The sequence below is a fragment of the Ylistrum balloti genome, unplaced genomic scaffold (assembly GCF_031769215.1).
Source record: "Ylistrum balloti isolate Yb309-2 unplaced genomic scaffold, AGI_CSIRO_Ybal_v1 Utg371052, whole genome shotgun sequence".
NCBI classification, from domain to species: Eukaryota; Metazoa; Mollusca; class Bivalvia; order Pectinida; family Pectinidae; genus Ylistrum; species Ylistrum balloti.
This window is the reverse complement of record NW_026782582.1, coordinates 439,227-454,973: the sequence shown is the minus strand read 5'-3', so window position 1 is coordinate 454,973 and position 15,747 is coordinate 439,227. Positions and strand designations below refer to the sequence as shown.

Here is a 15,747-nt window from a genome sequence, read left to right as displayed (position 1 = left end):
ATACTGTAGATAAACAGTAGATAAATTCACCTGATCATCCTGTCACAAACAATACACTGTAGATAAACAGTAGATAAGGTCACCTGATCATCCTGTCACAACCAATACACTGTAGATAAACAGTAGATCAAGTCACCTGATCATCCCCTGTCACAACCAATATACTGTAGATAAACAGTAGATAAAGTCACCTGATCATCCTGTCACAACCAATACACTGTAGATAAACAGTAGATAAAGTCACCTGATCATCCTGTCACAACCAATACACTGTCGATAAACAGTACATAAAGTCACCTGATCATCCTCTGTCACAACCAATACACTAAAGATAAACAGTAGATAAGTTCACCTGATCATCCTGTCACTACCAATACACTGTAGATAAACAGTACATAAAGTCACCTGATCATCCTATGTCATAACCAACACACTGTAGATAAGCAGTACATAAAGTCACCTGATCATCCTCTGTCACAACCAATACACTGTCGATAAACAGTAGATAGTCACCTGATCATCCTGTCACAACAAATACACTGTAGATAAAGTCACCTGATCATCCTTTGTCACAACAAATACACTGTAGATAAAGTCACCTGATCATCCTCTGTCACAACAAATACACTGTAGATAAAGTCACCTGATCATCCTGTCACAAACAATACACTGTAGATAAAAAGTAGATAAGGTCACCTGATCATCCAGTCACAACCAATACACTGTAGATAAACAGTAGATAAAGTCACCTGATCATCCTATGTCACAACCAATACACTGTAGATAAACAGTAGATAGTCACCTGATCATCCTCTGTCACAACCAATACACTGTAGATAAACAGTAGATAGTCACCTGATCATCCTCTGTCACAACCAATACACTGTAGATAAACAGTACATAAAGTCACCTGATCATCCTGTCACAACCAATACACTGTCGATAAACAGTACATAAAGTCACCTGATCATCCTATGTCACAACCAATACACTGTAGATAAACAATACATAAAGTCACCTGATCATCCTCTGTCACAACCAATACACTGTAGATAAACAGTACATAAAGTCTCCTGATCATCCTGTCACAATCAATACACTGTAGATAAACAGTACATAAAGTCACCTGATCATCCTGTCACTACCAATACACTGTAGATAAACAGTAGATCAAGTCACCTGACCATCCCCTGTCACAACCAATATACTGTAGATAAACAGTAGATAAAGTCACCTGATCATCCTGTCACAACCAATACACTGTAGATAAACAGTACATAAAGTCACCTGATCATCCTGTCACTACCAATACACTGTAGATAAACAGTAGATCAAGTCACCTGACCATCCCCCTGTCACAACCAATATACTGTAGATAAACAGTAGATAAGGTCACCTGATCATCCTGTCACAACCAATACACTGTAGATAAACAGTAGATAAAGTCACCTGATCATCCTGTCACAACCAATACACTGTAGATAAACAGTACATAAAGTCACCTGATCATCCTGTCACTACCAATACACTGTAGATAAACAGTAGATAAAGTCACCTGATCATCCTGTCACAACCAATACACTGTAGATAAACAGTAGATCAAGTCACCTGATCATCCCCTGTCACAACCAATATACTGTAGATAAACAGTAGATAAAGTCACCTGATCATCCTGTCACAAACAATACACTGTAGATAAACAGTAGATAAGGTCACCTGATCATCCTGTCACTACCAATACACTGTAGATAAACAGTAGATAAAGTCACCTGATCATCCTGTCACAACCAATACACTGTAGATAAACAGTACATAAAGTCACCTGATCATCCTGTCACAACCAATACACTGTAGATAAACAGTACATAAAGTCACCTGATCATCCTGTCACTACCAATACACTGTAGATAAACAGTAGATAAAGTCACCTGATCATCCTGTCACTACCAATACACTGTAGATAAACAGTAGATAAAGTCACCTGATCATCCTGTCACAACCAATACACTGTAGATAAACAGTAGATAAAGTCACCTGATCATCCTGTCACAACCAATACACTGTAGATAAACAGTAGATAAGGTCACCTGATCATCCTGTCACTACCAATACACTGTAGATAAACAGTAGATAAAGTCACCTGATCATCCTGTCACAACCAATACACTGTAGATAAACAGTACATAAAGTCACCTGATCATCCCCTGTCACAACCAACATACTGTAGATAAACAGTAGATAAAGTCACCTGATCATCCTGTCACAAACAATACACTGTAGATAAACAGTAGATAAGGTCACCTGATCATCCTGTCACAACCAATACACTGTAGATAAACAGTAGATAAAGTCACCTGATCATCCTCTGTCACAACCAATATACTGTAGATAAACAGTACATAAAGTCACCTGATCATCCTGTCACAACCAATACACTGTAGATAAACAGTACATAAAGTCACCTGATCATCCTATGTCACAACCAATACACTGTAGATAAACAGTAGATAAAGTCACCTGATCATCCTTCGTCACAACACATACACTGAAGATAAACAGTAGATAAAGTCACCTGATCATCCTGTCACAACCAATACACTGTCGATAAACAGTAGATAAAGTCACCTGATCATCCTGTCACAAACAATACACTGCAGATAAACAGTACATAAAGGTCACCTGATCATCCTGTCACAACCAATACACTGTAGATAAACAGTAGATAAAGTCACCTGATCATCCTATCACAAACAATACTATATATAGAAGACAAAGTCACCTTATCATCCCCGGTCACAAATTGTCGTCCACTACCGTGTTTGTAGAAACTGGGATCCATGGCTACAGCTTTTACTGGACGATCAAAATTCAAGCTTTGATTGTTTTCTGTAGTGTACATCCCAGTTATCATCACCTGCATTGGAATATACAATCAATTAATCTCAATACATGATTATGAAATAACAGTTATGATTCATATGTATCGGGATGATTTTAGTTAAAATATCTATTTTCTATTTTTACAAAATGCAAAATATATGTAACTTGAGTGTCTTAACATTAGTTTGGGATGCTGAAAATAATTATGATTATTAAGCTCTCACTGTAACCCTAACTCCTTAAATGTCCAGAATGATCATAATGTATCTTGTTACGTATGATTGCTGTAATACTTACCCGACCATCATCAGAGCAGCTAGCAATGAAATCCCCATTATCATCCAAACTAATTTGATTGACAGTGGTGGAATGCTGAAATGTAATTCATCCATTATACCTCCAGCCTACAGTAACCATCAATATGGGTGAACAACTTTCACTGCCATTACATAAGTGACAGTGGTGGAGGGCTGAAATTTAATTCATCCATTATACCTCTAGCCTACAGTAACCATCAATATGGGTGAACAACTTTCACTGCCATTACATAAGTGAAAGTGGTGGAGGGCTAAAATATAATCCATCCATTATACCTCCAGCCTACAGTAACCATCAATATGAGTGAACGACATTCACTGCCATTGCATAAGTGACAGTGGTGGAGGGCTGAAATGTAATTCATCCATTATACCTCCAGCCTACAGTAACCATCAATATGGGTGGACAACATTCACTGCCATTACGTAAGTGGGTTTATGTAATAGTAATGTATAGTTATAAAGTCACTTACCGCGGCGGCCTCCTTACAGTTTATATTGAAGCCTAAGTAGTCCAGTATGTATATCATACCCCAGTGAGTTCCAACTGCCAGGAACTGAAATAAAGTGTTAATATTGATACAGTTTATATACAACAATAAAGTATGTGTCACTACCAAACACAACTCGGTATCAGGCCTTAAAAATCTGTGTAATGTGCGCAGGTACTTTTTGGGGCTGAAATAGTAAATCTTGCTTCTACTTGCATAATGTGCACACCCAAATACTCTATCAATTTATCTTGAAATGTTAAGCTCACATATCAGACCAATGAAACAAAGTAAAAAAACTTGGAAGTATTCTCCTCAAAATGTATTGACTTTTATTTACTTTCTATTTCATTGTTGGTACAATACAATTGAAGAACAAGAGGCTCAATGGGCCTACAGTGATCAACTGGAATAGGTAAACCACCTATATATCATGCCTCTAGGCCTTTTAGTTAATGAGAAGAAGTCGTTTAAATGTTTTCAAATTCACTACTTCTTGATCTACTGGGCAAGAGTCACATTTACTACCTCAGATATGACCTACATTTGATCTACTGGGCAAGACAGTCACATTTATTGCCTTAGATATGACCTACATTTGGTCTACTGGGAGAGGCAGTCACATTTACAGCCTTAGATATGACCTACATTTGATCTACTGGGCAAGAGTCACATTTACTACCTCAGATATGACCTACATGTGATCTACTGGGCAAGACTGGCACATTTACTGCCTTAGATATGAACACATTTGGTCTACTGGGAGAGGCAGTCACATTTACTGCCTTAGATATGACCTACATTTGATCTACTGGGCAAGAGTCACATTTACTACCTCAGATATGACCTACATGTGATCTACTGGGCAAGACTGGCACATTTACTGCCTTAGATATGACCTACATTTGGTCTACTGGGAGATGGGATGAAGATGTTTCGTCAATTGTTGAAGTCCTTACCTTTGAGTCGACAGCCATACAGCTAGCACAGTCCTTGCTGAGGATAGTATTGAGGTCATTACCAAGTCTCTCATACTTCAGTTTAGGTTCCACTTCCTGAAACATTTCAGATAAGATTTCAACCAAAATAAATATTTCATCTCACAGATAAGTGATATTTGTGACTCATTCCTGGACTGACATGATTTATCTACGTCAAATGCATTCTTAGAGAAGCCATTTTATCCATAAGCAACTGGACTCGTGAAAATATTGAAAATGTGCCCAAGACTCCCCTGAAAAATTCTGCAAAATTTGTATCATCAGAATATATCCTAGTAAGTAAATAAATCATTGTTATTTGTGTATGATTTTGTTTTGAAAGATGTTTGTACACAGAAATAACATGTCTGTAGTTAATTGCAGTATTTTAAGGAACCTAGGTCACAATTATGCACAAATATCATAATTCTAAAATGCTGCATCGTAAAAAACGTTTCGTTCCAAACACTCTTCTGATATCTTTCAAATCAAACAGAACTCAAGGTTTAGCACTGTACATCACATTGAGAAAAGTCTGAACAGAAAAGTCTAGACAACTAAGTCTTAAGATATTTTATCTTTCATTGTTTCAATTCACAAATGAAGAAATAGTCTATGTGTAAACCTACACTTACAGTATGAAAATAACATGCCTGCTTTATCAGACTGTGAATTATTTTTTCTGATAATCATCCAGCAACTGACACTAACCAGGGAATAATCTAGGATATAATATCCCCGTTTTACATGAATTATCGTTTTAATATTTCAATTTCCATATTTCAACAGAAATTACATTTTTGATCTGTTTTATTGCTTTTTAGTAGAATTAGATGAATCTTTTATATTTTGTGTTTCTAAAGTTGTTTGAATGATCATTCACAAATGTGCTGAAAAACTTAATCATTTTCAGCCCAGGAAGCATCCTCCTAAGGCCCTTTGGAACCCAGGCTATTTCCCCTGGTCACAAAAAGGATGCTTTTCCCTATATCCTTGATGGATCCCTTCTAACCCTACAGCAGCCATTTTGTCTTTGTTACATTAGAAAACTTTTACAAGTGTCTCTGATTTAATCACTCCCATAAACAACATTACCTCTTCTAAGGATTCCTCATCACTTCCCTCTGGCTCTTCGTCCTTTTAATGAAATAAATACTTTTGATATGAACAAACTCAAACAGTTTCAAAAAAAGATATACTATACACTGTAATATCAATAAAAGCGAAAATCAAGTTAAGGAATCAATCACAACAGCTTCGGAATAAGTTGATCAGGACCTGATGAAGCCCGGGCGAAACCGGTTGATGGTTCAAAATAAATCCATATCAACTTACTCTAAAGCTGTTGTGATTGATTCCCTAACTTGATTTTCTCTACTGAGCAATCAACATGCCTACTTCCTGGTATTCAGCGGAGGGGTAAACGAATACTCTATTCTACCTACGAGTCCTTACGGCATTGGCTCTATCACCAAATCCAACAAAAGGGTACACTGGATAAGGGCTACTGTTTATATTCTTATCCAACTGAGTGCTGGGAAGAATACAATAAACAGCTCATATGGATTCATATCATATGCGTCATTCATTTTTTAAGTTTTTATCAATATTCTGTATATCAAAACTGGATGTGCTTACAAGACTTATGAGACGTATCAAGTTTTAAAGTGTGATCGACTTTTTCTCAAAGAGGTATATATATCTTCAAATTCAAGTTCAATTCCATCAATAAGGAATGAGCAGACACTGAAAATTTTAGAAAACTTTTTCAGATAAAGGGCCCCAACTCATGAAAATATGAGTTAAAACTACATGCAAAATTGCATGTCCCCCACTCATTGAAAGCAATTTTACTAAAAATTATCTCTGTATAAAAATTGATTTCTGTCCTGTATCTGTTGAGAATGTGCATGGTGGCATAAAATATACCGGTATATGGTAGCATTGTGTGTTAAAACAAAATTTGATTTAGATGCTTTACAAGCATGTTCCGTCACTAATTTAGGACTAATTTTCAGGTTACACTGAATAAAGTCTATTGTCGTATGGTTTTGTTACTGATGTTGGTGATGTAGAAATCCCACATAAGGATTTGGCTTTGTCAGTTTGTTCGGAGTCAGATTCCATTTTCCATCCTCAGTAGCATCAAATCTAGAAGAAACACTGATGTTGTTCATCATTGTTCACACAATCAAGGGTTTTTCTTTTCTTAGAAATCAATTGATTACTCACAGTGTTGCATGCATTTAGTTTGAAGGCGCTAAAAATAGTCTCATAATGTTTGAACAGGCCATGGACTTGAAATGAAAATGACAGTTGAGCTCAGAGATATGATGAACATATATATATGATTTCTCAACGACTTCACTGATTCATCTACATGAAATATGTTGACATCGACAGGAACGAACACACGGTCAGAGCCGAAATGTACTGAATCAAGAAATGTTTATTTACAAAACACTACTTTAGTTTTAAGTCAAGATTGCCTCAAGGCGATATTTGGGAGGACATGAAATTTTATATGTGATGAACTTCTACATATAATTATTTCACTCATAGCCAGTCTCAACATCAGTACTCAAAGTAAGATAAAACGAAACCTCAACTTCTTCTTGGCTGGGTGTGGAGGTCGCCATTTTGATCCAGTGTTAGTGTCACATGACCTGGAAAAGGAGGCGTTAAATGAAATGTCATAACAAAGAAAACTATGTAATTTATAAGGCAAAGCGAAATACATCCAACAGCATATTCAGTGTGTTCAACATAAATTAATCTTAATGTCTATGGCATATGATAATATAAGGTTGAAACTATATAAATGTAGTGGACTATTTTTGACGCGGATGTTATACATGTGATTACTTGGCGTAATAAGTTGAGGTACCTTAAGGGTTAATTCCCCACTGTGTGTTAGCAGGTGCTCGTTGGTAAATAACAATTCCATAAGATTTCACCCATTTATCAAGAAGACCCTCCTTCTAATTTCTGTACAAATTATTATATGCCGTGTTTAAAAAAAGAATAAAAAATATGTATCTGAGTTATCTTTATACTGTTATTCCCCGGACATGTAATACGACACTCTAAACTCCTTTCCTTTTTCGGAGTAGAATTTATTTGCCGAACTATTTTATTCAGTGTAGGTCAACATAGACCGTGGAAGGTAGGCCCTACAAGCAGCTAATATTTATTTATGAAGACCGCGAGCATTCATTAACATAATTTATTATAAGAGGAATCCATGTGCTTGAATACATTGATAATATAATATTCCACGATCCGCTAATTTTGAAGACACATTGTATAAAATGATGTGATCAGCTGGACAACAACAACCAAGGAAAATCGGCATCGTGCAATTATCAGGTAAGTAAATATCTAGGTCATAAGTATGCTTATTTATTAATTTATTTTCTAATTAGTGATTTATACGACAAACTATTAACATAATTTATCAAATAAATGCGCAAGAATTATACCGTAAAAGAGCGATATTATTAACATTTTCTGTAGGACTATACAATAACGAGTGGCCACTGTATTCTTTGTCGTTTCATCAAATCGATACACAGCTTCCATTATTCAAGCGTCGACTGCTGAAGCGGCAGGGAAGATGGATGCTGCGCGCAGTTATCAGCATCCCTGCAGCAACGCGCGAATAGCTGCTCCGACAAACCCAAATAAACGTCTAGATGTGCACGTGTGGACGTATATAAATGATTGGGGCCGGAGAATATATTTATGATTTGGGCTGGAATATAAAATGTTGCCTATTATCATAATTTATAATTGCATAATGTGTAGATTATTGAAAAAATTGTTATAAATTATTAAGATAGGACATCAATATAATGGAGTAGAGCATAGCTATTAGATGCTAATACTACATCGTATAAAACAGTCAAGAGATAGATTTTTTGGACTTCGAAAAATAAAAATGTAATTGAAAAATAAAATTTACAAAAAAAAAAAAAAAAATAGAAAAAAAAAATCATTGCATGCTCAAACACTATTTTTGTGTGACAATGTTAGGCTTTTTATTTACATTTTTAATTGTAATATTAGATGAAGATTTAGGTTTCTTTATATTGAGTATTAAGGAACATGAAATTGAATATTTCTGTATATTTACTGTAATATATGTCTGTGATAGTAAAGGTATTGTTAAAACAAAACACACATTCCTAGGAACCATATGAAAAACTGAGTGCTTGTAAAACATAATTTTTAGAGCATTTTTATGTTCAGTTCATGCAGAATAAGTTAGTTCGAGCACCTGTAAGTGAGAGTACCTGTTTTTGGTAACCTGATGAAGTTACCCTAGTAATTTCATAATCATCAGTAATTATCAAGATGTTTATGTTTCAGAATGGGTACATTATGAAGTATGAATATTTGCACCCAGTAGACTTGAATGCTTCATTTGCTGTTGACAATGTTATCATGTTCTTGTCAATTTTATCATTTTCTGACAATTTTATCATTTTCTTGACAACATTGGCTGAATTACAGAGAGTAATGATACAAAAAACAAATTCAAAGTATTATGCTGTAAAATTACTGATTCCTCAGGGGAAAATATGAGGCTGAGTTTCAATTTTAGGGGCTAACACTTTTTATAACTGCACATCAAATTGTATAAAAATGTAACAAAACATTTTCTCAATTAGAAAAAATAAAATGACAGTGAAAACTGGGGAAAAAATAGTCTGCATAGTTGATATAAGTGGGAATAATATTAATTTGATGAGTTAATAGCAAACTGTAATAGTGTAATTAATACAAGTTGGAGTTATATTGATTTGATGAGTTAATAGCAAACTGTAATAGTGAGTGTAATTAATACAAGTTGGAGTTAACATTGATTTGGTGAGATAATAAAAAACTGTGTGAAATAGTCAGTTTAATTAATACAAGTTGGAGTAACATTGATTTGGTGAGTTAATAGCAAACTGTAATAGTCAATGTAATTAATACAAGTTGGAGTTATATTGAAAATAGTCAAACTGGTGTAATTAATACAAGTTGGAGTTAACATTGATTTGGTGAGTTAATAGCAAACTGTAATAGTCAATGTAATTAATACAAGTTGGAGTTATATTGATTTGGTGAGTTAATAAAAAACTGTGTGAAATAGTCAGTGTAATTAATACAAGTTGGAGTTACATTGATTTGGTGAGATAATAACAAACTGAGTGAAATAGTCGGTGTAATTAATACAAGTTGGAGTTACATTGATTTAGTGAGTTAATAACAAACTGTGTGAAATAGTCAGTTTAATTAATTCAAGTTGGAGTAACATTGATTTGGTGAGTTAATAACAAACTGTAATAGTCGGTTTAATTAATACAAGTTGGAGTTAACATTGATTTGGTGAGTTAATAACAAACTGTGTGAAATAGTCAGTTTAATTAATTCAAGTTGGAGTAACATTGATTTGGTGAGTTAATAACAAACTGTGTGAAATAGTCGGTGTAATTAATACAAGTTGGAGTTACATTGATTTGGTGAGTTAATAACAAACTATAATAGTCAGTGTAATTAATACAAGTTGGAGTTAACATTGATTTGGTGAGTTAATAACAAACTGTGTGAAATAGTCGGTGTAATTAATACAAGTTGGAGTTAACATTGATTTGGTGAGTTAATAACAAACTGTGTGAAATAGTCGGTGTAATTAATACAAGTTGGAGTTACATTGATTTGGTGAGTTAATAACAAACTGTAATAGTCAGTGTAATTAATACAAGTTGGAGTTAACATTGATTTGGTGAGTTAATAACAAACTGTAATAGTCGGTGTAATTAATACAAGTTGGAGTTACATTGATTTGATGAGGTTTTAACAAACTGTGTGAAATAGTCAGTTTGATTAATACAAGTTGGAATTACATTGATTTGGTGAGTTAATAACAAACTGTAAAAGTTCGTGAAATTAATACAAGTTGGAGTTAACATTGATTTGGTGAGTTAATAACAAACTGTGTGAAATAGTCGGTGTAATTAATACAAGTTGGAGTTACATTGATTTGGTGAGTTAATAACAAACTGCAATAGTCAGTGTAATTAATACAAATTGAGCAGTGGATAAGATTGATGATAAAGAGAAAAATTAAGAAAAGAAAAGAAAATATCCTTCTATATAGAACCAGTAGGTTGAAGATTTTGTGATGGTGGGCACTACTGTGGAATTTCTATCTGAAGTCTTCTATTTATAGACTTTTGGTGATTTGGGTTTTCTGGACATGGTAATGCATGCCATATATCCAGTCCAAGCCTGTGGTGTGCTGGGACACAGCAGTCCCTTGTAAATTATGTTTGTGTTGGTTTGATCAATAAACATTCTACTATTGTCTGGACCAGCAGTCAGTGGTGCCATCATAAAGCTCTTCTCCTGCAACAAATGGAAGTGCTGGGCACAAAATCAATACCTTATCCATTACAGAGAGTTGTCGCTGTAGTAACGATGAGGTTCAGAGAGTGGGCCTGCATCTGTCAGTGTTTATAAGCTTCAGAAAATAGTCTTCTTGTGCTGGAATCTCAAATGAATTTTTAAGGGGCACCATAGGGGGACTCTTCTTCATAAACAGATTCCAAACATGCACAATATATGACAATATATGTAATTTGCTGATAATTTATGTTCTTGGATTATGATAATTAGTAATTAATACCGTAATATCAGAAGTATTATAGTAAGTTTGTAATTAAAAAAAATGGTGAATGGACACTCAATATGATGATAATCTTAGAGGCCATCTGACGGGTGATTTTGTGTTTTCTGTCTTGGAAAAATAATTCTACAATCTGCACAGTTGGAATTGATCGATAGAGAAAGAACAGATTTATGTTAAACATTGGACTACATGTAAATAACTTTCTAAGGATTGTGTTAAAATTTTCATAACAATGAACATTTAAATATGGGACATTTATATGTAAATGTTAACAGTATGTAAGGAACTGGGGAAGCACATTGTTTTGTTTAATACATATAAAAAGAAAATGAGTTCATAGGATGCTTTTATTTTTTTGATAAAAATGATTAATGAAGTTCATATTAGAGCATTTTAATATGAAACAGTGTTGATTTATTGTGTACAGTATAACATGTACAGTATAAAATGTGTACAGTATAACATGTGTACAGTATAACATGTATACAGTATAACATGTACATTATAACGTGTACAGTATAACATGTATACAGTAGAACATGTACAGTATACCATGTGTACAGTATAACATGTATACAGTATAACATGTACAGTATAACATGTGTACAATATAACATGTACAGTATAACATGTACAGTATAACATGTACATTATAACATATGTACAGTATAACATGTGTACAGTATAACATGTATAGTATAACATGTGTACGGTATAACATGTATAGTATAACATATGTACAGTATAACATGTATAGTATAACATGTGTACAGTATAACATGTATAGTATAACATGTGTACAGTATAACATGTACAGTATAACATGTGTACTGTATAACATGTGAACGGTATAACATGTATAGTATAACATGTGTACACTATAAAATGTATAGTATAGCATGTGTACATTACAACATGTATAGTATAACATGTGTACAGTATAACATGTATACAGTACAACATAAGTACAATATAACATGTGTACAATATAACATGTATACAGTACAACATGTACATTATAACATGTGTACAGTTTAACATGAGCACAGTGTAACATGTACATTATAACATGTGTACAGTATAACTTGTACAGTGTATCATGTGTACAGTATAACATATGTACAGTATAACATGTACAGTATAACATGTGTACAGTATAACGTGTACAGTATAACATGTGTACAGTATAATGTGTACAGTATAACATGTATAGTATAACATATGTACAGTATAACATGTATAGTATAACATGTGTACAGTATAACATGTACAGTATAACATGTGTACAGTATAACATGTATAGTATAACATGTGTACAGTATAACATGTATAGTATAACATGTGTACAGTATAACATGTACAGTATAACATGTGTACAGTATAACATGTATAGTATAACATGTGTACAGTATAACATGTATAGTATAACATATGTACAGTATAACATGTATAGTATAACAAGTACAGTTTAACATGTGCACAGTGTAACATGTACAGTATAACATGTGTACAGTATAACATGTGTACAGTATAACATGCAAGTACAATATAACATATGTACAGTATAACATGTATAGTATAACAAGTACAGTATAACATGTGTACTGTATAACATGAACAGTATAACATATGTACAGTGTTATATGTACAGTATAACATGTGTATAGTATAACATGTACAGTATAACATGTGTACATGTTAACATCATATAAAAAATTCTAGGCTGGACGTTATGTGTAACCAATGGCTTTCCAAAATTTCTAGGTTATGATGGTGATTTCTGATTACTGTTGAATGGGTATTCACTCTATATGCTATTGTTTGTCTCATTGTCCCACAGCATGGCCTACAGGCTGCAATTGTCACTGTTGATGATTTGTCTCGATATAAACTGATATTGATTAATGCTAAGAACTGGTATCCCTATCATATTAATACAGTAACCTGTGAAAGGAAACTTTTTAGACCAGATTTTCCTATTGATTAACGTCATGCCAGTAGAATAGTAACTTGTTGGGTTTGTAAGCTGAGTCATACATTCTAAGGTCAAGTTATCTCACATAAGTACTTGGTATTTTATCAATGTGAGTCTGTTGCTAATTGTAATTATTCCTTGAGGTCAAATTTTGAAATTTTCCTGATGTTTCTTAATATTCTTGTTAGTAAAAGGACAGTGCAAATATAGAAAGCATCTTATCTGCCTGTCCGCCCATCTGTAGAGCCAAGACACTTAAACACAAATGAAAGATTATTTTTTTAGCCCACCCTCATCAGATCAAATCGCCCATGTCAATAGTCCATCCGTCAACAATTTTTGTTATCACTATTTCTGGAGAAGTACAGGATGGATCTTTCTCAAATTTCATATGTAGGTTCTCCTTAGTCCCTAGTGTTGTCAATTTGATTTTGGGACTGATCAGAAAAACAAAATGGCTGACAGGTGGTCATCTTGGATTTTTTCAATGAAGTTTGTCATCACTAGTTCTTGAAAAGAGATGGATGGAATTCTCTCAAATTTCACATGTAGGTTCCCTTTGGTCTCTAGTTGTGTCAGCCTAATTTTGGGACCGATCAAAAAGAAAATGATCAGCAGGTGGCCATCTTGGATTTTTACTTTGCATGTTTGTTATGGCTATTTCTTGAGAATTACTGGATGGATCCTTCTTAAATTTCAGTTTAAGGTTCTCTTTGTCCCTAGTTGTGCCAATTTAATTTTGGGACTGATTAGGAAAAAAATGAAAAGGCAGACAGATGGCCATCTTAGATTTTGCCCAGTAAAGATTGTTATCCCTATTTCTTAAGAAGTACTAAATGGATCTCTCTCAAATTTTATATATATGTTCCCTTTGCTCTCTACTTGTGCTTGTTTGATTTTGGGACTGATGAGAAGAAAAAAATGGCTTCCAAGCGACTATTTTGAATTTGGTAGGTAACAATTATCATTGCTCTTTTTTATCTGTGACCATCTGTGGAGTAAAGACACTTGGACAAGGATCTCCATATGTAATTTGTCCCCAGACCCTACAGTACAGTGCCCTGGTTATATATATGTAGTCCTTGAATCTCCATATGTAATTTGTCCCCAGACCCTACAGTACAGTACTTTGGATATATACATGTAGTCCTTGGATCTCCATGTGTAATTTGTCCCCAGACCCTACAGTACAGTGCCCTGGTTATATATACTCGACGCCAATGAAAACGCAACACTGAAATTTTGGACATAATATATTCTTTACAACAAGGATTAGATTCTTATTCTGCTGTATTTAGCCACAACACAATGCACTACAAAACTAACGAAATAATGGTAGAGTAATATCAACTCCTTGTCGTACCACAGGGCATTGTCGTAAAAGCATGAGTTTGCACGTCGGCGCTCTAAAGTGCGTTATATCCTTGCTCAGTCACTACTAGTGAACACTGTAGTTACAGGCAGACATTTTTCCGTCATCAATTTTTAAAATTGTCATCATTATTTGCTACAAATGCCTCAACTGACAGACAATGAAAGACACGAAGCTCGGGGTATGCTGGCAGGAGGGCTTTCTCTGAGGGAAGTTGCCAGGAGAATGGGTTGTTCTGCTTCCACAATCAATCGACTGGCAGAACGAGTGCGACAAACCGGATCCGTGAGAGATCGACCTCGTCCGGGGCGACAGAGAGTGATGACGCCAAACCAGGACCGTTACATTCGACTAAGTCACCTTCGAGATCGTTTGCAAACCGCGACAAGAACGGCTAGACAGACAATAGGAAGTCATGGCAGACGTTTGTCAGCTAGGACTGTGCGCCGTCGCCTTCGCACAGGCGGATTGGCGTCGTGCCGTCCATTTAGAGGTAATGAATTGACTCAAATTTGCTGTCAAAATCGTCTAAATTGGACAAGACAGCGCCGAGGATGGACCCAACGTCGGTGGGCTGGCGTCCTGTTCACCGACGAATCGAGATTCCACCTCAGAGGAAATGACGGTAGAATTCGAGTGTGACGACGTCGAGGTGAAAGGTTTTTGGACTGCTGTGTAACGGAAACGGATAGGTGGGGCGGGGGCAGTGTGATGGTGTGGGGAGGTATCTCTTTTGCATACCGTACCCCTCTAGTAATTATTGACGGCAATCTAACAACACAGCGCTACATCAACGAGGTCTTAACTCCTGCTGTTGCTCCATTCTTTGCTGGACACCCAAACGTAGTGTTATTACAACAGGAAAATGGACGACCACATACTGCTCGTATCACTACAGACTACCTTCAACATCAGAACATCGCAACCCTTCCGTGGCCAGCATTTTCCTCGGATCTTAGTCCGATCGAGCATCTTTGGGACCAATTGGGTAGGGCTGTGAGAGAGTGACCACAACAGCCCCAGACGCGTCGGCAGCTTGAAATCGCTCTTCAG

The 15,747-nt window shown here is 35.2% G+C and overlaps 1 protein-coding gene across 1 annotated transcript in view; it reads right to left on the bottom strand.

Moving 5' to 3' along the window:
- The window catches only part of LOC132560348 (vacuolar protein sorting-associated protein 41 homolog), a 56,789-nt gene extending 49,482 nt beyond the window's left edge, over positions 1-7,307 (bottom strand). Inside the window, exons 1-6 of the mRNA XM_060225019.1 lie at positions 7,272-7,307; positions 5,764-5,805; positions 4,648-4,743; positions 3,671-3,754; positions 3,178-3,252; positions 2,780-2,914 (exon numbers count right to left, since the gene is read on the bottom strand). Coding sequence (XP_060081002.1) covers positions 2,780-2,914; positions 3,178-3,252; positions 3,671-3,754; positions 4,648-4,743; positions 5,764-5,805; positions 7,272-7,307 — 468 coding nt within the window. The remainder of the gene's footprint in view (positions 1-2,779; positions 2,915-3,177; positions 3,253-3,670; positions 3,755-4,647; positions 4,744-5,763; positions 5,806-7,271) is intronic.
- Positions 7,308-15,747: the final 8,440 nt, after the last annotated feature.